The 24,779-nt window shown below is 44.2% G+C and overlaps 1 protein-coding gene across 5 annotated transcripts in view; it reads left to right on the top strand.

The window, feature by feature from the left end:
• The window catches only part of mycbp2 (MYC binding protein 2), a 249,694-nt gene that overhangs the window by 187,924 nt on the left and 36,991 nt on the right, over positions 1–24,779 (top strand). For 3 of the 5 annotated variants that reach the window (XM_065027490.1, XM_065027284.1, XM_065027574.1), the window contains exons 53-61: positions 9,058–10,638; positions 10,959–11,128; positions 11,501–11,745; positions 12,090–12,257; positions 12,402–12,559; positions 20,438–20,637; positions 21,361–21,519; positions 21,902–22,062; positions 23,630–23,786. In XM_065027490.1, the coding sequence (XP_064883562.1) occupies positions 9,058–10,638; positions 10,959–11,128; positions 11,501–11,745; positions 12,090–12,257; positions 12,402–12,559; positions 20,438–20,637; positions 21,361–21,519; positions 21,902–22,062; positions 23,630–23,786 (2,999 nt within the window). The remainder of the gene's footprint in view (positions 1–9,057; positions 10,639–10,958; positions 11,129–11,500; positions 11,746–12,089; positions 12,258–12,401; positions 12,560–20,437; positions 20,638–21,360; positions 21,520–21,901; positions 22,063–23,629; positions 23,787–24,779) is intronic. The other 2 variants (XM_065027423.1, XM_065027354.1) reach the window with 2 other exon arrangements.

Below are 24,779 nucleotides of genomic sequence, written 5' to 3'. Positions count from 1 at the left end.
GCCTGCTACCGCGTAGACTGCATGAGAGAAGGAATGTACACAACACAATGACATAAAGGAAAGGGACAGTTCATGGAGGTATGCCTTATCTACTTTGAATAACTATTAAAATGATGTTGTCAGACAGCTCTGCAGCATACTTAGGCAGGCTAGCCAAGCTAAATAGGATGACTACAGACAGTACGGGGAGCACAGAGAACACATTTGATGGTCTGGCTGGCTGCTGCTACCTGAGCAGAGATGAGATTTTGACTTTAAAGGGGAATGGAATCACTAGGATTTAGAACGCCAGCTAACTGTAAAATGCCATATTGTTGCGTCACTACCAGGAGAGAAGAGTTTGGCACTCCCAAAAAGGCTCAATTTACAGAGTAGATCCGAGTTTGAGATTATTACAGAGAATGAAATACTGTTACTTAGGGAGCCAATAAACCTACTGAAACCGTTCATGTTTGAGCCAATCATTACCCCGGATCAGAGTTTGTTCTCGTAGCAGTAACAACACAGATTTGCCGACTGAAACACCTCAGCTAGAGGGTCGGCATAGGCAAACAAACTGGTGTGAGTGGGGATGCTGCCAGGTAATGGCTAGAGTGTGAGTGTGTTGTAGAGAGAGAGTGGCAATACAGCACAAAATCCCAGCGGATGGAGGCTGTATTAGATTTAGTCAGAGGTTCCTGTATTTATTGGACGTGTCGGTGCTCAATATGTGTACAGTTGAAGTCAGAATTTTACATACATTTAAACTCAGTTTTTCACAGTTCCTGACATTTAATCCTATTAAAAACTCCCCGTCTTAGGTCAGTTAGGATCACCACTTCATTTTAAGAATGTGAAATGTCAAAATAATAGTAGAGTGATTTATTTCAGCTTTTTATTTATTTTATCACATTCCCAGTGGGTCAGAAGTTTACATATACAGTCAATTAGTATTTGGTAACATTGCCTTAACTTGGGTCAAATGTTTCAGGGTAGCCTTCCACAAGCTTCCCACAATAAGTTGGATTAATTTTGGCCCATTCCTCCTGACAGAGCTGGTGTAACTGAGTCAGGTTTGTAGGCCTCCTTGCTCGCACACTCTTTTTCAGTTCTGCCCGCACATTTTCAATAGGGTTGAGGTCAGGGCTTTGTGATGGCCACTCCAATACCTTGACTTTGTTGTCCTTAAGCCAGTTTGCCACAACTTTGGAAGTATGCTTGGGGTCATTGTCCATTTGATTTCCTGACTGATGTCTTGAAATGTTGCTTCAATATATCCCCATAATTGTACTTCCTCATGATGCCATATATTTTGTGAAGTGCACCAGTCTCTCCTGCAGCAAAGCACCCCCACAACATGATGCTGCCATCCTCCGTGCTTCACGGTTGGGATGGTGTTCTTCAGCTTGCAAGCATCCCCCTTTTTCCTCCAAACATAATGATGGTCATTATGGCCAAACAGTTCTATTTTTGTTTCATCAGACCAGAGGGCGTTTCTCCAAAAAGTACGATCTTTGTTCCCATGTGCAGTTGCAAACCGTAGTCTGGCTTTTTTATGGCGGTTTTGGAACAGTAGCTTCTTCCTTGCTGTGCGGCCTTTCAAGTTATGTTGATATAGGACTCGTTTTGCTGTGGTGGATATAGATACTTTTGTACCTGTTTCCTCCAACATCTTCACAAGGTCCTTTGCTGCTGATCTGGGATTGATTTTCACTTTTCGCACCAAAGTCCGTTCATCTCTAGGAGACAGAATGCGTCTCTTCCTGAGCTGTATGACGGCTGAGTGGTTCCCATGTTGTTCATACTTGCGTATTATTGTTTGTACAGATGAACGTGGTACCTTCAGGCGTTTGGAAATTGCTCCCAAGGATGAACCAGACTTGTGTAGGTCTACAATTATTTTTTGAGGTCTTGGCTGATTTCTTTTGATTTTCCCATGATGTCAAGCAACGAGGCACTGAGTTTGAAGGTAGGCCTTGAAATACATCCACAGGTACACCTTAATTTGACTCAATTGATGTCAATTAGCCTGTCAGAAGCTTCTAAAGCCATGACTTAATTTTCTGGAATTTTCCAAGCTTTTTAAAGGCACAGTCAATTTAGTGTATGTAAACTTCTGACCCACTGGAATTGTGATACAGTGAAATAATCTGTCTGTAAACATTTGTTGGAAAAATTACTTGTCTCATGCACAAATTAGATGTCCTAACCGACTAGCCAAAACTAAAGAAATTTGTGGCGTGGGTGAAAAAACGAGTTTTAATGACTCCAACCTAAGTGTATGTAAACTTCCGACTTATAAAGCATGCTACCGGTAGCTGAAACCACAATCATCGCGGGATGAACTAGTGACTAATTATCGGCCAAAAAAATAATAAATCATTCCTTACCCTTTGCCCTGCAAGTGTATACTCGTCAGACGTCATGATATGTAATCTGAAGTGCCCACTTAATTTGATGGCTGAGGGGGATAGGGTGTGTCTTTTAAGTGTTTGGACTGCAGCCCTTGTCGGCGATCAAAATCCTAAATATAGAGATGTTTTTGTGTTAAATGCACATGTTTAGTATTATGTTGAGATGAGATGTTTAGTATTATGTTTAGTGTCTTTGCTTAGATTTACTTCCAAAAGTGTTTCCATTCCCCTATAAGAATTAATAATAAGTAAATAAAGTCATCAAATAGAAACGAAGTATTATACACCTGAAATGTTCAATTTTTTATTTCTGTTCTCCTCCCAATGTGGATCTGACTGAGACAATATAATATTTTCTATTTTTGCCATTGGAATTTCCATGAAAAAGCTCTAAAATCATTTTAAAATAATTGTCATTATTTCATAATGCATTTAATGTAAAACAATGGGTTTTTTTTCGCAACTGATAACTGATTATTTTTAATAACTGACCTCACCTGACCTTTGTTCTCAGAAAATCCTCAATTCATTGGGGCATGGACTCTACAAGGTGTCCAAAGCGTTCATCAGGGATTCTGGCCCATGTTGACATCAATATTTCCCCCAGTTGTCAGGTTGGCTGGATGTCCTTTGGGTGGTGGACCATTCTTGATACACACGGGAAACTGTTGAGCGTGGAAAACCCAGCAGCGTTGCAGTTCATTAGGTGTTCCTAATGTTTTGTTGTCCAGAATTAGTCACACCTGAATCAATTAACTTGTAAATTTCCCCTACAATCTTTCAGAGAAATGGTGATAATTGTGTTATTCCATATGGAGATGACTGAAGGACATGTTTTTTCTATGTTGTTGGGGAGAAAACTGCTGTCCTCTACCTTACAGTACAAACAGTGTTATTTCCAGCCTATGACCATTCCTGTTCCAAAACCCCACCCTGTGACATCACCCATTAATATAATCTTAGTTTACCCCTTTCCCTCCCCAAGCCGCCCATCTTTCCTCCTCCTCCTCCTCCCTTGTCCACAGCCCATTTGTGTTTGGACAATGCCCCAGTTCCCACGTGTCTCAGCCACTGCTTCCGAGTAAGCCTGTCTGTATGACAGTGTTGGAGCTTGTTTGCACAGGTGCTGCCTGGTCCCATCTTAACTCTTCCTTAGCTTATCACTCGTTTTGGATTTTTACTTTACATGCCTATCTGTTTAGCTTATTTCCGAGATCTTTTTTTGGGTGGGGAGGACCAATGACAACATTGCTGTTATGTTTCTGACTGCTGCTTACCTTGTCTGTACTTGTTTGTTTATATACCAGTGGTCTTTCTCTGCTTTTCGTCATCTTCATCCCTGATTTAAACAGAGACTCAGCGATATGAAGTGATCACAAGCAGCAGTCCGCCCAGAGATATTGTCAATAGAGTGAGGCGTGAGGCTGCACTTGTCAGCACCCATACAGATAATGGCATATGCACATTTTTTGCTCATTTCTCCTGCAATGTTATAGCTGCCTGACAACAAATGTTGAGGAGTGCAGCCTATGCCTTCACACTGTCTTTGTTTGTGTCAGAACCCTGCAAACAATAATGAGTTGTTAGGACGTCCCCTGAACGTTCTTGGGACGTTGTCATGATCCGCTGGAGGTTTTTATCTAGTTCTTGTTACCTGATGGTCGCAAAGAAACGTTCTCCCCCCCCCAAATTTTTTTTAGTTTTACCCAGGGCACGCGCACCATAGTTTCATTACACATCAGCCCTTGTTACTGCCAATCAAGGCTCTGATTGGTGAGCCACTGATCCAGTCACAGCTGTCTTTTGACAATGCTAGGTATACCCACACACACAGTGCTTTTAACATTGTATTTTCAACTTACATATTTGACACACTGACATGCATGATTACTTTGTGTATGTTTATTCATACAGTCGTTATTATTTAACATGTTCTCACCTGGGATTTGAACTCGCATTCCGATATTCCCGCTACACCACCATGTCTGTATCAGTGACTGATTTCACCTGTAGGCCTGTTCCTAAATCTCAGCTCTGTTTTAAAATACACAGAAGAAAAACTATTATGCACTTCACGGCCTAAAGTATGTGGACAACTGCTCGTTGAACGTCTCTTTCCAAAATCACGGCCATTAATATGGAGTTGGTCCCCCCTTTGCTGCTAGAACAGCCTCCACTCTTCTGGGAAGGATTTCCGTTAGATGTTGATACATTTGCTGTGGGGACTTGCTTCCATTCAGCCACGAGCATTAGTGAGGTTGGGCACTGATGTTGGGTGATTAGGGCTGGCTCGCAGTCAGCGTTCCAATTCATCCCAAAGCTTGTTCAATGGGGTTGAGGTCAGGGCTCTGTGCAGGCCAGTCAAATTCTTCCACACCAATCTTGAAAAACCATTTCCGTATGGACTTTGCTTTGTGAACAGGGGAATTGCCTTGCTGAAACAGGAAAGGGCCTTCCCCAACCTATTGCCACAATGTTGGAAGCACAGAATCATCTAGAATGTCATTGTATGCTATAGCGTTAAGATTTCCCTTCACTGGAACTAAGGAGCTTGAACCATGAAAAACAGCCCTAGACCATTAACTTTACAGTTGGTACTATGCATTGGGGCAGGTAGCTTTTTCCTTGCATCCAAACCCAGATTCGTCAGTAGGACTGCCAGATGGTGAAGTGTGATTCATCACTCCAGAGAACCCGTTTCCACTGCTCCAGAGTCCAATGGCGGTGAGCTTTACAACACTCCAGCCAACGCTTGGCATTGCACATGCTGATCTTAGGCTTGTGTGCGGCTACTCGGCCATGGAAACCCATTTCATGAAGCTCCCGACGAACAGTTCTTGTGCTGATGTTGCTTCCAGAGGCAGTTTGGAATTTGGTAGTGAGTATTGCAACCGAGGACAAACAATTTTTACGAGCTACGAGCTTTTTCACTCGGCGGCCCCATTCTGTGAGCTTGTGTGGCCTACTACTTCACGGATGGGCCATTGTTGCTCCTAAACGTTTCCACTTCACAGTAACAGCACTTACAGTTGACCAGGGCAGTTCTAGCAGGGCAGAAATTATACGAACTGACTTGCTGGAAAGGTGGCATCCTATGACGATGTCACGTTGAAAGTCACAGAGCTCTTCAAGTAAGGCCATTCTGCTCCCAATGTTTGTCTATGGAGATTACATGGCTGTGTGCTCGATTTTCTAAACATGTCAGCTGTAATGGCTTCCTTTCCTCTTGACCATAGCCACTGCCCTAGCCTGAAAGCGGGGTTGTTTCATACGCATACAGTCCACATTCAAAGTTTCCAATCGGCCAAAACATTCAATGAGATCCAGGGATATGGTGCAATAAAAATGTTTATTCTTCTTATATCTAACAAAAATATTCTCCAATCAATTTAAAGCATAGATTACTTGACGTGAAAAATACATAATATAATCTTTCTGTATAGTCAAAAGACTATACCGCTTCCGCGTCTAGCTAGGACTTTCTCCTAACACACTTACCACAGTACAATGAATGGGCAAGAGGGGTGGACGAAATCTTAGTTACACTAATAACAAAATAATATATCTCAATCAGGTAAATATAAATCATAAAGGTACATATCCAATATTTCATCATGTACATGGAGCTCTGTAAACTCTCTACAAATATGTCCAAATCGGCTCTAACATCAACAATGGGTGTAATAGCCCAACTCAAATTGCTGAAATAAATACATGAAATCAATGAGGGAATGTCTAAAAGGTAATGAATGTGTGGCTCAGCAACAAAGTCAGCATACCCCACATCCAGAGGTTGTGAGTTTAAAAAAATATATATACGTATACATATATATACATACATACATATATATACATATACATACTGAGCCACACATTCATTACCTTTTAGACATTCCCTCATTGATTTTATTTATTTATTTCAGCAATTTGATATATATATATATATGTTTTACTGTCACAGTGAGATGTGGTGTTTTAGCTTTAGTAGTCCGGCATCCCTGGAGCAAATAAGTGTCAAAGGTCCCCCTGAGAAAGTTCCCTTGGGGCCATCGTGCGATGTCCTAAGGACTATTAAAATAAGTCACTTAAAAGTCTTGGATCATCCTGAAAAAGTCCTGACATGGTCCTCAGTGACTTCCTGGGAAAGTTCCCCCAGAGAACGCTCTCTTGAGACCATCACGCAATGTTCTTAAAATGTTCTCAGTATGTCAGTGGGATAACGTCACGCCGCAGCCCTTAAGTGAACCAATGGGATCGACGTCCCCTATTTGCTGGGAAGTCACCCCGCTTATCACTGATTCTACTTTTAAACATGAGCTCTATAGCTCCCATCCCTGCTTAGAACTCTCAACCAGCCCAGGGCTTCACTGCAAATGTCGACTACCTTAGTGGCATCTATCAGATATGAATTTAGGAAGCATAATTTTGTGTTCGAGTTAATGTATTAGTTTACCACATGCATTCATTGTTTTTCTTTCTGGATCTCTAAAATATTGAACTAAATGCCTAGAAGATGTGTCAATATGACCAGACTTGCTAACCTTAACGCGCAGCACACGTGGTGCTCTAATGAGGAACATGGTCAGATTAGTTGATATTCTCCTTACTATTTGTATGTTGTATTTATTATGGATCCCCATTAGATGCTGCCTAATCAGCAGCTACTCTTCTTGGGCATCAGCAGAATTAAGGCAGTTTATACAATTTTAAAACATTACAATACATGCACAGATTTCACAACACACTGTGTGCCCTCAGGCCTCCACTACCACATATCTACATTACTAAATCCATGTGTATGTTATCATGTGTGTGTGTGTGTATGTGTCTGTGCCAATGTTTGTGTTGCTTCACAGTCCCCGCTGTTCCATAAGATGTTTTTGAATCTGTTTTTTTAAATCTAATTTAACCTGTGTGCCAGTAGTTTAGGCAGACAGCTCGGTGCATACAACATATCATTACCTCTCACAAATAAAAGTAACGATGAAGTCAATCTCTCCTCCACTTTCAGCCAGGAGAGATTGACATGCATATTACTAATATTACTTACTATTAAGTATCACTAAAGTATAACACGTATCAATATGTTTCCATTCACTCCATTATCCCAGCCCCGGGCTCAAACTGCTGTCTCCCAGCCTTAGTTCATGCATCTCTTACTACCTTTTTTTTCTGTTCTCTTATAGCTATCTTAACTCCAACTGCCTGTCGTTCTGACTCTGTCTTCTGCTCTCCCAATGGTCATCCTCTCCCTCCTCCTTTCTCCTCCTGTGGTGTTTCCTTACCTGTTCTCTCTCCCTCCTCCTTTCTCCTCCTGTGGTGTTTCCTTACCTGTTCTCTCTCCCTCCTCCTTTCTCCTCATGTGGTGTTTCCTTACCTGTTCTCTCTCCCTCCTCCTTTCTGCTCCTGTGGTGTTTCCTTACCTGTTCTCTCTCCCGCCTCCTGTGGTGATTCCTTACCTGTTCTCTCTCCCTCCTCCTTTCTCCTCCTGTGGGGTTTCCTTACCTGTTCTCTCTCCCTCCTCCTTTCTCCTCATGTGGTGTTTCCTTACCTGTTCTCTCTCCCTCCTCCTTTCTCCTCATGTGGTGATTCCTTACCTGTTCTCTCTCCCTCCTCCTTTCTCCTCCTGTGGTGATTCCTTACCTGTTCTCTCTCCCTCCTCCTTTCTCCTCATGTGGTGATTCCTTACCTGTTCTCTCTCCCTCCCTCCTCCTTTCTCCTCCTGTGGTGATTCCTTACCTGTTCTCTCTCCCTCCCTCCTCCTTTCTCCTCCTGTGGTGATTCCTTACCTGTTCTCTCTCCCTCCCTCCTCCTTTCTCCTCCTGTGGTGTTTCCTTACCTGTTCTCTCTCCCTCCTCCTTTCTCCTCCTGTGGTGTTTCCTTACCTGTTATCTCTCCCTCCTCCTTTCTCTTCCTGTGGTGATTCCTTACCTGTTCTCTCTCCCTCCTCCTGTGGTGTTTCCTTACCTGTTCTTTCTCCTCCTGTGGTGATTCCTTACCTGTTCTCTCTCCCTCCTCTCTCACTGTGATGGTGTCCCTGTATTCATGTCCTGTGTTTTACGCTGTAGATGGTTCTTCATCACACAGCCTTGCATCTTCTCATGAGTGTGTGCACAAAATCAGTATGTCCGCGGCTGGGCATTGTTCTGCGCTCTCATCTCTCTCTCTCAGGCAAAAGGGTGGGTAAACATACAGAATGCATGAGTCCTTCAGACTGAACACTTTCTAAAGACCAATTATATAATACCTAGCCTGGGGGACAGTGTTGGGCTGGGCTTTTCTCATTTGTTGCACCATGATCCTTTTGCTCCCTCTGTCCATGTTAGGGGCCTTCAGTGAATAGATGGACAGACCTTTCAGACATGCATAGGTTGATTTTAGATCATTTGGAAAACTTATGTGATTCTTTCAAGGCCATTCAAGGCTCTTCTGAATTGCAGTCACTTACTAAAGTGAATTGGTCGACAACTTTCCACAGTCTGAGGCTTCTTATTTATTTTAACATTTTTTCAGACTTCTCTTAATTTCTTCCCTTTCATAATCCCTTTTGTTTTGACCCTTAGATGTTGAGTGTTGTACTCTGAGTAAACTGGATGTGCTGCCTTTTACACTAAACCTCAATGAGTTATAGTATAACTGTTTCTATTTTATGCCTATCTACTAGCCTCTAAACAACGACAGAAAAGCCACTCCCCAAAACAGGAGGGTGGACGCTCCTCGGACAACTCCAAAAGCAAAGACCTGTCGGCCAGCGAGGCACTGATCCTGAGGTCAGACACGGCCAAGCTGCGGTCAGACTCTCATAGCCGCTCTCACTCGCCCAACCATAACACCCTGCAGGCGCGGAAGGCCGAAGTGCGTGATCGTGACTCCTCCGGGCTGCGCGTCGAATCGCCCAACCCTGGCTCCCGCTCCTCTTCGCTCAAGCAGAAGGGCCTGTCCTCCTCCTCAGGGAAGTATAGACCCTCTAGCACCTCCTTGGCGTGGTCCTCCTCCCCCCAGCATGACCAGAACCTCCCTCCCAAAGTCAGCCCCTCCATGGCTCTGCTGGACCCGCCCAGAGAGAGATCCAAGTCGGACTCGTACACACTGGACCCAGACACCCTACGGAAAAAGGTCCCTCTCGCCTCAGAGCCACTGAGGGGAAGGTCCACCTCGCCTAAACCCAAACTATCTCCCAAGGACAGGTGCAGCAAAGGAGGTGACATGAACATGGAGAACCGCAGCCCATCACCCCATGTGACCCAGGAAGACCTCCACAGGGAGGTGCTGATGTGTACGTCTATTGCTCTTCTTTCCGATGATGAGGGAAATGATGAGAACGTTGACGTGAGCAACACAGAGGAGGGCTCTTCCAAGGTGCACTTCAGCATCTGCAAGGTGCCCATCAAGGATGACCTGGAGAGCAGTCGCTCGTCGGCAAAAGTCAGCCGCAAGACCTCCAGCCGCCACGTGCGCCCCAAGAAGGACAAGTCTGGCCCGCTCTTCAAGGGCGAGAGCTCATCAAGGCTCACCGAGACCACCAAGCAGGCTATGTCGCCCTCGGTGGCAGAGTGCGCCCGGTCGGTCTTCGCCGCGTTCCTCTGGCACGAGGGCATTGTCCACGACGCCATGGCCTGCTCCTCGTTCCTCAAGTTCAACCCGGAGCTGACCAAGGAGCACGCGCCCGTCCGCAGCTCGCTGGGCGGCCAAGAGGAGAAGGAGAGCAAGCTGATGAACCGCCACTCGCTGGAGATATCTTCGGCCCTCAATATGTTCAACATTGCCCCACACGGGCCCGACATCTCCAAGATGGGCAGCATCAACAAGAACAAGGTCCTGTCCATGCTCAAAGAGCCACCACTGACCGAGAAGTGCGAGGACAGCAAGGGGGAGCCCGTCTCCCACGAGGTGGCCACTCATCCCTTCATGAGGGCCAAGTCCATCCTGCCGCTCACACTCCAGCACCTTGTTGCATTCTGGGAGGACATCTCCATGGCGACCATCAAGGCAGCCACCCAGAACATGATTTTCCCCAGCCCGGGCTCCAGCGCCATCCTGAAGAAAAAGGAGAACGAGAAGGACACTAAGAAGTCCAAGAAGGAGAAGAAGAAAAGAGATCAGACGGAGGTGCGCCCCAGGGGGAACCTGTTTGGGGAGATGGCCCAGCTGGCCATCGGGGGACCAGAGAAGGACACCATCTGTGAGCTGTGTGGGGAGTCTCACCCCTACCCTGTCACCTACCACATGAGGCAGGCCCACCCAGGTAAGATCAACAATGTTGGGTTTGCTTTTATTCCATAAGTTTAGAAATACACATGCCATGTCACTGTGCGAGGTTAGCCTACCTCTCACATATAAAGGTCAGACATGAAAATCCTATTTTGTTTTATTGATTGTGTGGAAGAAAAGAAAGCTGAACATGTCTTCATACCGAGGCGGATGGTGGCTAACCCCATGACACCGTATACACTGTAGTTCTGCTCGTACAGCAGCACTACTCAATATGATCTTAGCATAAGATACATGTATCTGTGTTCTATTTAAGTCTGTGGATCTTAGCATCATCTGGTGTGTTTTGGGCAGGTTGTGGTCGCTACGCGGGAGGCCAGGGCTACAACAGTATCGGCCACTTCTGTGGGGGCTGGGCAGGAAACTGTGGAGACGGAGGGATCGGTGGAAGTACCTGGTACCTGGTGTGTGACCGCTGCAGGGAGAAGTACCTGAGAGACAAGCAGACTGCTGCCAGGGAAAAGGTACTGTACTGCTCAACGCTTCAATAGATGTTTTGTATCTTTACACATGCATAATAATTTAATACGTTTGTGTAAGTTAATAATTTCATAAAATTCTTCAAGCTTATGGGAACTTAAAAAATACTTGGATAGTTAACGAACATAAGCCCTTAACAATCAGGATTTAACACTAACATATTATGCTCAATGTATTTATTTCTCACTGTAAAAGTTCAAAGGATAACCTTACTCAACCATGTGCTTTCATAAACAACCTTGGTAATATGCTCGTGACAAGTCATACAATGCAGTTGGGGTCTACATACCCCTCTTTCCCCAAACTTCGACCTCTTAACCACCACTTAAATCGAATCTCTCTCCCTACCCATCGAGGTGAAGCAGTCGAGGAAGAAGCCCCTGCAGTTGAAGATGCCGCGAGCGCTGCCCACCATGGAGGCCCACCAGGTGATCCGTGCCAACGCCCTTTTCCTGCTTTCCCTAAGCAGTGCCGCAAAACCCAGCCTGCTATGCCACCACCCGCCTCGCCCGCTTCACTCCCTGCTGCCCAGCCTCAAGGAGGGCGTCTCTGACGAGAAGCCCAACAAGATGGGCTGCCTCTACCTGCAGATGCTGGCCAGGTAAATGATAGCTATTGTGATGATGATCAAATTGAAAAGCACTGGAAAGATTGGGAGGGAAGAAATGTAAGGTAATCTCTTTTTATTTTTGCCTCACAGACAGTCTCCTTCTCTTTTGGTTTTATGCCCTTTGGGATGGCATTACACTTAAACCGCTGTGGCAACGTTAGTTGAAGTGATGATGATCATACATTTTGGTTGTGTATAGTGTCTTATCCATATCTCATGGACATATTACACAGTGAAAACAGTCATGGAATTATTTGCTTTGAGGCAGCATCCACATGAATAATCCCAAAATATTTAAACTACATTGGTATGTAAACCTGTCTCCCCTCTTCCAGGCAACACACAGAGAACTTTGGTGGGTACCAGGATGACAACCTGTTTCAGGATGGGATGAGGTACCTACATTCCACGTCTGTCCCTGCACCCTACATCTCAGTCACCCCCGACGCTTGCCCCAACGTGTTCGTGGAGCCCGAGAGCAACATGAAGTCTATGCCACCCAGGTAACACACACCTCTTTTTGAGAGTAGAGATGAGCAGACTGATTATGTCTGTGTTTATTATATGTGGTTGTAGTGTATGTCATATCTGTGGGGACTTGTCAGTGTGAAACAGATGGTCAACATTTCTGTGTTCGTCTCTTGCAGTCTGGAGACCAGCCCAATCACAGATAGTGACTTGTCCAAGAGGACGGTGTTCCAGAGGTCTTACTCTGTAGTGGCCTCTGAGTATGACAAGAAGCACTTGGCCTCTCCGGCCAGAGTCAAAGCCGTGCCCAGACGTGGAGTCCACAGTGGGGATGCAGGTGGGTAAACATTCCCCTAAACCACCAGACCAGAGTGTTTTGGGCCCTTTATTATTATTATTATTATTATTAGGGGTTCAGCAGCGAAAATGTTAATAGGAGTAACAACATGAATTTGTGTATGAGGCAGAAATAATGCGGTGCAACTCTAGTTTTGCCATCATCTGGAAGACTGTGTCCTTTTTGGGTCAGTGGAGGAAAGGGATAGTGGAGTGATGTTGAGAGACGGACCCTCAGTCTCCCTCCGCTGAGACTGACCATCAGATGCAGGCACGAGTAGCCCAGTAAAATAAAAAGCTAATTATTTAGATATATGCTCACTCAGCTGTGCCTCACAAGTAATACAACAACTGTTCATATAGCCTACCAATTTTTTACTTTTGAAAAATGGTCCAAACAACAATGCATTGGCAGGGAAATTCAAGCAAAATCACTATACAGTGATAATGTATTTGGTCTATATCCTACTGCACAAACCTCATTTGCTACAGTTCTGTTTTTAACAGGTTAATGTTGCATGACATAGTAACGACCACTGAATTGGCTCCCTGACTCATCTAGTGCTACTCATGCCTCTCCCTAATGTCAAGATGCCTCATCTATTGCCCCCAGTACCAATGTACTAGACAACCAGTTATTATAGCCTTTACCCTCATCCTACCCCTTTGGTGATGTAGAGGTTAACCCCTGCAGCTCCCAGTACCAATGTACTAGACAACCAGTTATTATAGCCTTTACCCTCATTCTACCCCTCTGGTGATGTAGAGGTTAACCCCTGCAGCCCCCAGTACCGATTTACTAGACAACCAGTTCTTATAGCCTTTACCCTCATCCTGCCCCTCCTCTGGTGATGTAGAGGTTAACCCCTGCAGCCCCCAGTACCGATTTACTAGACAACCAGTTCTTATAGCCTTTACCCTCATCCTGCCCCTCTGGTGATGTAGAGGTTAACCCCTGTAGCCCCCAGTACCAATGTACTAGACAACCAGTTATTATAGCCTTTACATCACCAGAGGAGGGGAAGGATGAGGGTAGAGGTTAACCCCTGCAGCACCCAGTATCAATGTACTAGACAACCAGTTCTTATAGCCTTTACCCTAATCCTACTTCTCTTCTGGTGATGTAATGGTTAACCCAGGCCCTGCAGTGCCTAGCCCCACTCCCATTCCACAGGCGCTCTCATTTGTTGACCTCTAACCGTAAAAGCCTTGGTTTCATGCATGCCTCCTCCCTAAGTTTGTTTTATTCACTGCTTTAGCACACTTCGCCAACCCTGATGTCCTATGCGTGTCTGAATCATGGCTTAGGAAGGCCACCAAAAATCCTGAAATTTCCATCCCTAACTATAACATTTTCTGACAATATAGAACAGCCAAAGAGGTCGGAGTTTGAATCTACTGCAGAGTTTGCCTGAGTTCTGTCATACTATCCAGGTCTGTTCCCAATCAATTTGAGCTTCTACTTTTAAAAATCGTTGCCACTTCTTATAAACCCCTTCAGTCCCCAGCTGTGCCCTAGACACAATATGTCAATTGATTGCCCCCATCTATCTTCAGAGTTTGTACTGTTAGGTGATATGGGATATGCTTAACACCCCGGTCGTCCGACAATCTAAGCTAGATGCCCTCATTTTCATACAAGTTATACAACCCTAACTCTGTAACCTTGGGCACCCTCTTAGATATCATCCTGACTGACCTACCCTCTAAATACACCTCTGCTGTCTTCAACCATGATCTCAGCTATCACTGCACCATTGCCTGAATGCGCAATGGGTCCGCGGTCAAACGACCAACCCTCATCACTGTCAAATGCTCCCTAAAACACTTCAGTGAGCAGGCCTTTCTAATCGACCTGGCCCGGGAATCCTGGAAGGATATTAACCTTATCCTGTCAGTAGAGGATACCTGGTTGTTCTTCAAAAGTGCCTTCCTCACCATCTTAAATAAGCATGCCCCTTTCAAAAAAATGTAGAACTAAGAACGGATAATGCCCTTGATTAGCACTAAAACATCCTGTGGCATTCTGCATCAAATAGCCCCCGCGATATGCAACTTTTCAGGGAAGTCCAACCAATATACTCAGTCAGTTAGGAAAGCTAAAGCTAGCTTTTTCAAACAGAAATTTGCATCCTGTAGCACTAATTCCAAAACGTTTTGGAACAACGTAAAGTCCATGGAGAATGAGAGCACCACCTCCCAGCTGGCTAGGAAACACTGTCACCACCGATCTATCTACTATAATTGATCATTTCAATAGGCATTTTACTACGGCTGGCCATGCTTTCCACCTGGCTACCCCAACAGCTCAGCACCCCCAACAGCAACTTGCCCCCCCCCCTGCTTCTCCTTCACCCAAATCCAGACAGCTGATATTCTGAGAGAGCTACAAAATCTGGATCCCTACAAATCAGTTGGCTAGACAATTTGGACCCTCTCTTTCTAAAATTATCCGCCGAAATTGTTGCAACCCCTATTACTAGCCTATTCAACCTCTTTCGTATCGTCTGAGATCCACAAAAGATTGGAAAGCTGCCGTGGTCATACCACTCTTCAAAGCGGGAGACACTGTAGACCCCAACTGTTATAGGCCTATATCTATCCTACCCTGCCTTTATAAAAATCTTTGAAAGCCAAGTTGACAAACAGATCACCGACCATTTCGATTCCCACCGGACCTTCTCCCCTTTGCAATCTGGTTTCCGAGCTAGTCATGGGTGCACCTCAGCCACGCTCAAGGTCCTAAACGATTTGATAACCGCCATCGATAAAAGACATTACTGTGCAGCCGTCTTCATCGACCTGGCCAATGCTTTCGACTCTGTCAATCACAACATTCTTTTTGGCAGACTCGACAGCCTTGGTTTCTCAATTGACTGCCTTGCCTGTTTCACCAACTACTACTAAGACAGAGTTGTGTGTCAAATCGGAGGGTCTGTTGTCCGAACCTCTGGCAGTCTCTATGGGGGTGCCACAGGGTTCAATTCTCGGGCCGACTCCTTTCTCTGTATACATCAATGATGTACCTCTACGCAGACGAACCCATTCTGTATACATCTGGCCCTTCTTCGGACACTGTGTTAACAAACCTCCCAAACGAGCTTCAATGCCATACAACACTCCTTCCGTGGCCTCCAACTGCTTTAAACTTCTTGGCGCACCCATCCCGATAGCGGGATCATTTTCGTCAACATCCGCTGAATTGCAGAGCTCCAAATTAAATGACTAAAAATATCAATTTTTCATGAAATCACAAGTGCAATATAGCAAAACACAGTTTAGCTTGTTGTTAATCCACCTGCCGTGTCAGATTCAAAAAAAGAAAAGATTTACAGCAAAAGCTATCCAAGTGTTTTTGTTAGGACATCTCTCTCAGCAGACAAAACAGACAAACATTACAAAAGCAATAAAATTCATCACCTTTGATCTTCGGATGTTTGCACTCACGAGACTCCCAGTTACACAATGTTCCTTTTGTTCGATTAAGATTATTTTTATATCCAAAAACCTCCATTTGATTGGCGCGTTTTGTTCAGAAATCCACAGGCTCATGCAGGTCATGACGGGCAGGTGAAAATTCCAAATAGTATCCGTAAATTCGTAGAAACATGTCAAACGTTTTTTATAATCAATCCTCAGGTTGTTTTTACAATAAATAATCGATCATATTTTAACCTGACCGTAGCTTTTTCAATAGGAGAGAGAGAGAAAATGTCTGCTCCAAGCTGTTGCGCATGCAAAACTCTGCTTGCACCATCCACTGACGCGAAGTGATCGTTCTCGCTCATTTTTCAGAATAAAAGGCTGAAACTATGTCTAAAGACTGTTCACACCATGTGGAAGCCATAGGGAAAGGAATCTGTTTGATATCCCTTTAAATGGAGGGAAGGCATGCAATAGAACAGGGAGATTTGTTTCTCTTAGGCACTTCCTGGTTGGATTTTCCTCAGGTTTTCGCCTACAATATCAGTTCTGTTATACTCACAGACAATATTTTGACAGTTTTGGAAACTTTAGAGTGTTATCTATCCTAATCTGACAATTATATGCATATTCTAGATTCTGGGCCTAAGAAATAGGCCGTTTCATTTGGGTACGTTTTTCATCAAAATTCTGCCCCCTACACTCAACAGGTTAAATGCTTGTAAAACTAAATGCATGCTCTTCAACCAATTACTGCACGCACCCGCCCGACTAGCATCACTACTCTGGATGGTTCTGACTTATAATATGTGGACAACTGCAAATACCTAGGTGTCTGGTTAGACTGTAAACTCTCCTTCCAGACTCTTTAAGCATCTCCAATCCAAAATGATCCGATTTCCTAATCCTATTTCGCAACAAAGCCTCCTTCACTCATGCTGCCAAACATACCCTCGTAAAACTGACCATCCTACCGATCCTTGACTTCATTGATGTAATTTACAAAATAGCTTCCAACACTCTACTCAGCAAACCGGATGTAGTCTATCACAGTGTCATCCGTTTTGTCACCAAAGCCCCATATACTACCCACCACTGCGACCTGTATGCTCTCGTTGGCTGGTCCTCGCTACATATTTGTCGCCAAACCCACTGGCTCCAGGTCATCTATAAGTCTTTGCTAGGTAAAGCCCCGCCTTATCTCAGCTCACAGGTCACAATAGCAACACCCACCCGTAGCACACGCTCCGGCAGGTATATCTCACTGGTCATCCCCAAAGCCAACACTTCCTTCGGCCGCCTTTCCTTCCAGTTTTCTGCTGCCAATGACTGGAACGAATTGCAAAAATCCCTGAAGTTGGAGACTTCTATTTCCCTCTCTAACTTTAAGCATGAGCTGTCAGAGCAGCTTACCGATGGCTGTGTACAGGTACAGTGAATCTGTAAATAGCACACCCAACTAACTCATCCCCATATTGTTATTTATCCTCTTGCTCTTTTGCACCCCATTATCTCTACTTGCACATCATTGTCTGCACATCTATCACTACAGTGTTCATGCTAAATTGTAATTATTTATGCTCTATGGCCTATTTATTGCCTTTACCTCCCTTCTCTTCTACATTTGCACACACTGTACATAGATTTGCATAATCAATGCTTGGAGTTTGTCAGAATTTGTGGGGGTTTGTTTGTCCACCAGCCTCTTGAGGATTGACCACAAGTTCTCAATGGGATTCAGGTCTGGGGGGGAGTTTCCTGGCCATGGACCCAAAATATCAATGTTTTGTTCCCCGAGCCACTTAGTTATCACTTTTCCTTATGGCAAGGTGCTCCATCATGCTGGAAGAGGCATTGTTCGTCACCAAACTGTTCCTGGATGGTTGGGAGAAGTTACTCTCGGAGGATGTGTTGGTACCATTCTTTATCCACGGCTGTGTTCTTAGGCAAAATTGTGAGTGAGCCCACTCCCTTCTTGGCTGAGAAGCAACCCCACACATGAATGGTCTCAGGATGCTTTACTGTTGGCATGACACAGGACTGATGGTAGCGCTCACCTTGTCTTCTCCAGACAAGCTTTTTTCCGGATGCCCCAAACAATCGGAAAGAGGATTCGTCAGAGAAAATGACTTTACCCCAGTCCTCAGCAGTCCAATCCATGTATCAGTCTGTCCCTAATGTTTTTCCTGGAGAGAAGTGGCTTCTTTGCTGCCCTTCTTGACACCAGGCCACCCAAGTCTTCGCCTCACTGTGCGTGCAGATGCACTCGCACCTGCCTGCTGCCATTCCTGAGCAAGCTCTGTACTGGTGGTGCCCCGATCCCGCAGCTAAATTACCTTTAGGAGACGGTCCTGGCGCTTGCTGGACCTTCTTGGGTGCCCTGAAGCCTTTTTCGCAACTATTGAACCGCTCTCCTTGAAGTTCTTGATGATCCGATAAATGGTTGATTTAGGTGCAATCTTACCTGCAGCAATATCCTTGCCTATGAAGCCCTTTTTGTGCAATGCAATGATGACGGCATGTGTTTCCTTCCAGGTAACCATGGTTGACAGAGGAAGAACAATGATTCTAAGCACCACCCTCCTTTTGAAGCTTCCAGTCTGTTATTCAAACTCAATCAGTATGACAGAGTGATCTCCAGCCTTGTTCTCGTCAACACTCACACCTGTGTTAACGAGAGAATCACTGACATGATGTCAGCTGGTCCTTTTGTGGCAGGGCTGAAATGCAGTGGAAATGTTTTTGGGGGATTCAGTTCATTTGCATAGCAAAGAGGGACTTTGCAATTAATTGCAATTCATCTGATCACTCTTCATAGCATTCTGGAGTAAATTGCCATCATACAAACTGAGGCAGCAGACTTTGTGAAAATTAATATTTGTGTCATTCAAAACTTTTGGCCACGACTGTACATTTGTTTGTAACTTTTGTCGCACTGCTTTGCTTTATCTTGGCCGGGTTGCAGTTGTAAATTAGAACTTGTTCTCAACTGGCCTACCTGGTTAAATAAAGGTGAAATATATATGTATTTTTTTTAAATGCATAGTGCCAACAGTAACTTTTGAGGGAGGAGGAATAATGGTCTGGTGCTGTGTTTATTGGTTCAGCCTAGGTCCCTTAGTTCCAGTGAAGGGAAATCTTAATGCTGCACCAGACAATGACATTCTAGATGATTCTGGGCTTCCAACTTAGTGGCAACAGTTTGGGAAGGCCCTTTCCTGTATCAGCATGACAATGCCCCCGTGCACAAAGCGAGGTCCATACTGAAATGGATTGTTGAGATCGATGTGGAAGAACTTGACTGGCCTGCACAGAGCCCTAACCTCAACCACATTGAACACCTTTGGGGTGAACACTGACTGCGAGCCAGGCCTAATCGCCCAACATCAGTGCCCGACCTCACTAATACTCGTGGCTGAATGGAAGCAAGTCCCTGCAGCAAATGTTCCAACATCTAGTGGAAAGCCTTCCCAGAAGAGTGGAGGCTGTTATAGCATCAAAGAAGGGACCAACTCCATATTAATGTCCATGTTTTTGGAATGAGATGTTCGATGAGCAGGTGTCCACATGCTTTTGGTCATGTAGTTCACATCAAAAGCATATTACATGATCTGTTTGATTTAGAGTTCTTGATTTTGGCAAGCATGGTAAGGGGAGTACAGAAGTAGCTCAGACTAGGTCAGTGTGCCCAATTTGTCCTGATGGTGGCACAGTGGGGCAACAGCTTGAACCCTGGCATTGCTGCTTGCAACTTTAATTACTGTTATTATTCCTCTTCAACCGTAACGCAAAATTCAAATTCAAATTCTTGTGAGATGGTGAGGCCCAGGAGGGTGCAACCTTTGATGGTACAGGGGCGTGGGCCGGGCCACACCTTCACACGTAATGCCATGCCAATTGTCCACATAGTGCCGCTAGAACAACCAATTTAATGTGCACATTTTGCAAGGTCCCACTCCTCACTGTGAGCTAGAGTTTAAAAAAGTGTTACATAGGTCCCTCTCTTCACAAGGAAAAAATATGCCTCAAACTCAGTCCACCATTATGGATTTTCCGCAAAAAAACTAGTCCTCTTGTACCGAATGACCAATCTGCACGAAAGTTGATGTCTCCCAACGCAACATTTCCTAGACTAAAATTTCAAACACCATTAACCAATGAACTGGGTGGGTTCTTGCAAATTTGGTGCCAATCAGTCCAGCGCTCCTGGAGAAAGACATTTGAAGGAGTTAACATCATTGCAAATTGTCTAAAATACATCAAAGGCACATTGCACAATTTGTTTGATTAGGAGTTTGGATATTTGTCAAGTGTGGTAAGGAGTACCGAATTAGCTAATCCTAGGGCGATGTGTCCAATTTGTCCTGATGGTGGCACAGTTGGCCCACAGCTTGAACCAAGGCATTGCTGCTTGCTGCTTTAATTTCTATATTTGTAGCACTGTCCTCCCCTCCAGATGTGGGCTCTTCTCTGTTGCGCCACCCCTCCCCGGAACTGTCCCGTCTCATCTCGGCCCACGGATCCCTCAGTAAGGGCGAGAGGAACTTCCAGTGGCCTGTCCTGGCCTTCGTCATCCAGCACCATGACCTGGAGGGTTTGGAGGTGGCCATGAAGCACGCCCTGCGCAAGTCCGCATGCAGGGTCTTCGCCATGGAGGTAATGTCTGTCAAAGAGATACTCGCACACATAACATTTGGCATTTTAGCATGTCCCATCAGAAAATGTGTCAAGCTCCCTGGGAATGCTAACACTAGCTGGCCATGGAGTCATACACAAGATGGTGGACAGTTAGCATTTCCCATCAGAAAATGTGTCACGCTCCCTGAAGTGCCAAGTTCATGCTTACATTAGCATTCAACAGTTAGCATTTCCTCAAATGCTAACGTGATTAGCCTCCTTTTGAGGTACCTCAGTAGTCGCTAGACGGCCTTGTTAGAAAGGATAAAAGTGTAGTATCTGAGCTGAGAAACTGATCTGAAAATGTATTGTTAAGGTTGCTCCCGAGTGATGCAGCGGTTTAAGGCACTGCATCTCGGTGCAAGAGGCGTCACTACAATCCCTGGTTCAAATCCAGGCTGTTTCACATCCGGCCATGTTTGGGGGTCCCATAGGGCAGCGCTCAATTGGCCCAGTGTCGTCCGGGTTTGGCCGAGGAAGGCCGTCATTGTAAATAAGAATTTGTTCTTAACTGACTTGCCTAGTTAAATTAAAAACAATATATTTATTTAAAAGGTTAGGTTAGGAGTCAACCTTTGTACATGGTTGGTTTTTGGTACTTTTATATGAAAGTAAATGAATACATTGCTTCAGGTCTTTGAAATCTAAAGGACTGTTTTCTGAAGTGAGTGAAAGCCACCATCTTACTTCTCTCCCCCTCAGGCGTTCAACTGGCTGCTGTGTAACGTGATCCAGACCACCTCGCTGCACGACATCCTGTGGCACTTTGTCGCCTCCCTCACCCCGTCACCCTTTGAACCCAAGGAAGAGGAGGAGGAAGAAAACAAAGCCCCCGGGAACAAGAAAATTGTGATGGAGCAGGTGATGTTTGATTAAGAATTCAGGAGCGAAGTGGTGGGGGGAGGTTAATTGTATTGCTGCTATCTTCAACAGGTCTCTTGCTAAATAGATCATCTCAATGAGACAAGCCTGAATAAAAAAAGGCTTTTGAGGTACCAGTACAAAATATTCAGATGTTTTTTTTGTCAACTGAACTAAAAACCCAGTCATGTTAAATGACTGTGAATAGGGCCTGATTAATTCATTTCAATTTACTTATTTCGTTATATGAACTGTAACTCTGTAAAATCTTTGAAATGGTTTCATATTGCATTTGTTTTTGTTAAGTATACATGTACGTTTGTAGTCATTGCGTCCCTGTGCTTTTAGCTTCTTTTCCATTATGTTTTCTTCGTACACACAGGAGAGAGACCTGGCTGTGTGTGAGCACCCGCTGTCTGACATTGTGATTGCCGGGGAGGCCGCCCACCCCCTCCCCCACACCTTCCACCGCCTCCTCCAGACCATCTCCGACCTCATGATGTCACTTCCTAGTGGCAGCTCCCTGCAGCAGATGGCCCTCAGGTACGATGGCCCTGTTGCTCAAAGTTTACCTCCACTTTCAACTCAAACCTGCCCTAAATGATTTAACCCTATTATCCACCATACACTTGGAACAGAGCATATTATCTTGTAATAATACTAAAACTAAGGGAAGATATCTTAAAAGGTCAAATCCCTTTCTGCATATATATGAATAAGGCCCTATAATATTCACCACCGCTTTTTGCACTTTTTAACCTCTACGTGATCGATTTCCCTATACCGAGACGGTTGATGCTAATGTGACTAGAATTACTTATATGGGTAGAAAGCTTAACTTCCTGTTAATCTAACTGCATTGCCCAATTTACAGTAGCTATTACAGTGAAAAAATACCATGCTATTGTTCGAGGAGAGTGAAAAACAACTTTTCCTGAAGGTAAATAATGTACTTACATTCAGTAATCTTGCTCTGATTTGTCATCCTGAGGGTCCCAAAGATAAAATGTAACAGTTGTTTTTGATTAAATCCATTTTTATATTCAAATGTAGGAATTGGGTTTTACAGTTTGAACCCCTGCAGTCTCTGGCTCCACAACCACCCGCCTGGCCATCTAGATGTGTGAAAGTTAGTGCATAAGCTAATGATCTGTCATGTATGACATTCCTGTGAGTGTGTAAACTTAAGAAAAATTATATGGTAATACAGAATGTATGTTCAATTGACCAATTCGGCACATTTGGGCAGATAGAAAATAAATATTGTGCAGTATTGCAATGCTTCACTGGATCAATCTGAAACTTTGCACCCACTGCTGCCATCTAGTGGCCAAAATATAAATTGCGCCCTGACTCCTATATTATGGCCGTTCTCTTGCATTTCAAAGATGATGGAAACGCATGATTTTTAGTTTGTATTATATTTTACCAAATCTAATGTGTTATATTCTCCTACATTAATTTCACATTTCCACAAACTTCAAAGTGTTTCCTTTCAAATGGTATCAAGAATATGCATATCCTTGCTTCAGGTCCTGAGCTACAGGCAGTTAGATTTGGGTATATCATTTTTGGCGAAAATTGAAAAAAAAAATCCTAAAAGATCCTTTTAATAACGCTTATTCACATTTCGAGCAATTTTTCAGTCCCACAAAAAACGGCAACAAAGCACCTGTGCAAAAGAAGTCATGAACTTCTCTTCCAGTGTCTGATTGAATAGGTTTGGTATATGGTCTTTTAGCAGACACTCTTTTATTCATAGTGGCCAACATGTGACACAGATATTCAGTATACATGGCCCATGCAGAAATTTAACCCACAACCCTGGTGTTGCTAGCACCATCCTCCACTCGGGCTCCCGAGTGACGCAGCGGTGATTGGGAGTCCCATAGAGTCCCAATTGGCCCAGCATCGTCCGGGTTTGGCCGGGGTAGGACGTCATTGTAAATAAGAATTTGTTCTTAACGGACTTGCCTAGTTAAATAAAGGTTAAATAGAAGGTAAAAAAATAAAAGTTTTTAAAAATCCTCCAACTTAGCTACCACTTTACTGATCAATGTGAGCGCGTAATTCACCCTTGACCCGGAGTCTTTCCCCATCTATCTATCAGGTGTTGGAGTTTGAAGTTCAAGCAGTCTGACCATCAGTTCCTGCACCAGAGCAATGTGTTCCACCACATCAACAACATCCTGTCCAAGTCAGATGACGGCGACAGCGAGGAGAGCTTCAACATCAGTGTGCAGTCTGGCTACGAGGCCATGAGCCAAGTGAGACTAAATCCCATAGGAGATAGGGCCGTTTCCCGGGACCCATATTATATTAAGCCTAGTACTGGACTAATAAGGTTTATTTAAATTGAGAATGATTTTTAAACCAGGACTAGGTTCAAGCTAGATCTGGCCCATTAAGTTTTGTGGTAGCTAGCTCGACCTTATGAAGGTTGGTAGAAAAGAGACTAGGTGAGACCACAGAAGCTGTCTGAGACCCAAGTGCAGACCAACAGATACCGGGGTTGTGTTCATTAGGGGATGCAACAGAAAGCTGTTTTTAACCTTTTTTAATTCAGTCCGTTTTATTCCATTTAGTGCATAATGAACTTGACCCTGGATCGTCTCATACTTGTGCATTATTGATGAAATTATTATTTTTATATTGGAATAGGTTTAGGAGTTATGACATTGTTAAACCTTTTCTGTTATCCTTGATGATTTTAAATTCATTGTATCCACTTGTGTGGCTGAAATTAGAGGTTGCATTGCTGCTATGTGGCTAGCATTTTTCACACTGCGGGTCCCGCAGATTATTTCGAAACGTTTGTCTTTGTACTTTGTATGCATTAGCCTAAGCCTACCTATTGTGTTAAAAGCACACATCTTTCGCTGCTTTAACGATAGCCTACCTTTCCTTGGGTGTGAGAGTTCAAGTGTGCCTAGTATATGTGGTATCATTGAAATAGAGTAGCTTGCCCACATGGGCAGAGAATCACGTGGCAGTTAACAAAAATATGAAATTTACTTAAATATGATTAGACTTTAGTTTACTACAGTGTCTGTAAATAAATATTGATGACGGAAAGAGTCGAGGTGCAATCAAAATATGTAATCATCATTGAAAAGGAAAATGCATTTTCTGTAGGTAAGGCTACTATGGTGAGCGAGCATTGTGCCTTTTCCATTTCAGTATTGATTACCCATTTATTTATCTGCCTGCAAATCGTCCTCCTAAAAAATAGGCTATATCCTGTATGCAAAACATAGCAA

Source organism: Oncorhynchus nerka, linkage group LG1 (assembly GCF_034236695.1).
Source record: "Oncorhynchus nerka isolate Pitt River linkage group LG1, Oner_Uvic_2.0, whole genome shotgun sequence".
NCBI lineage: Eukaryota > Metazoa > Chordata > Actinopteri > Salmoniformes > Salmonidae > Oncorhynchus > Oncorhynchus nerka.
Note: the sequence above shows the minus strand (reverse complement) of the source record. Positions and strands in the feature narration are given on the sequence as shown.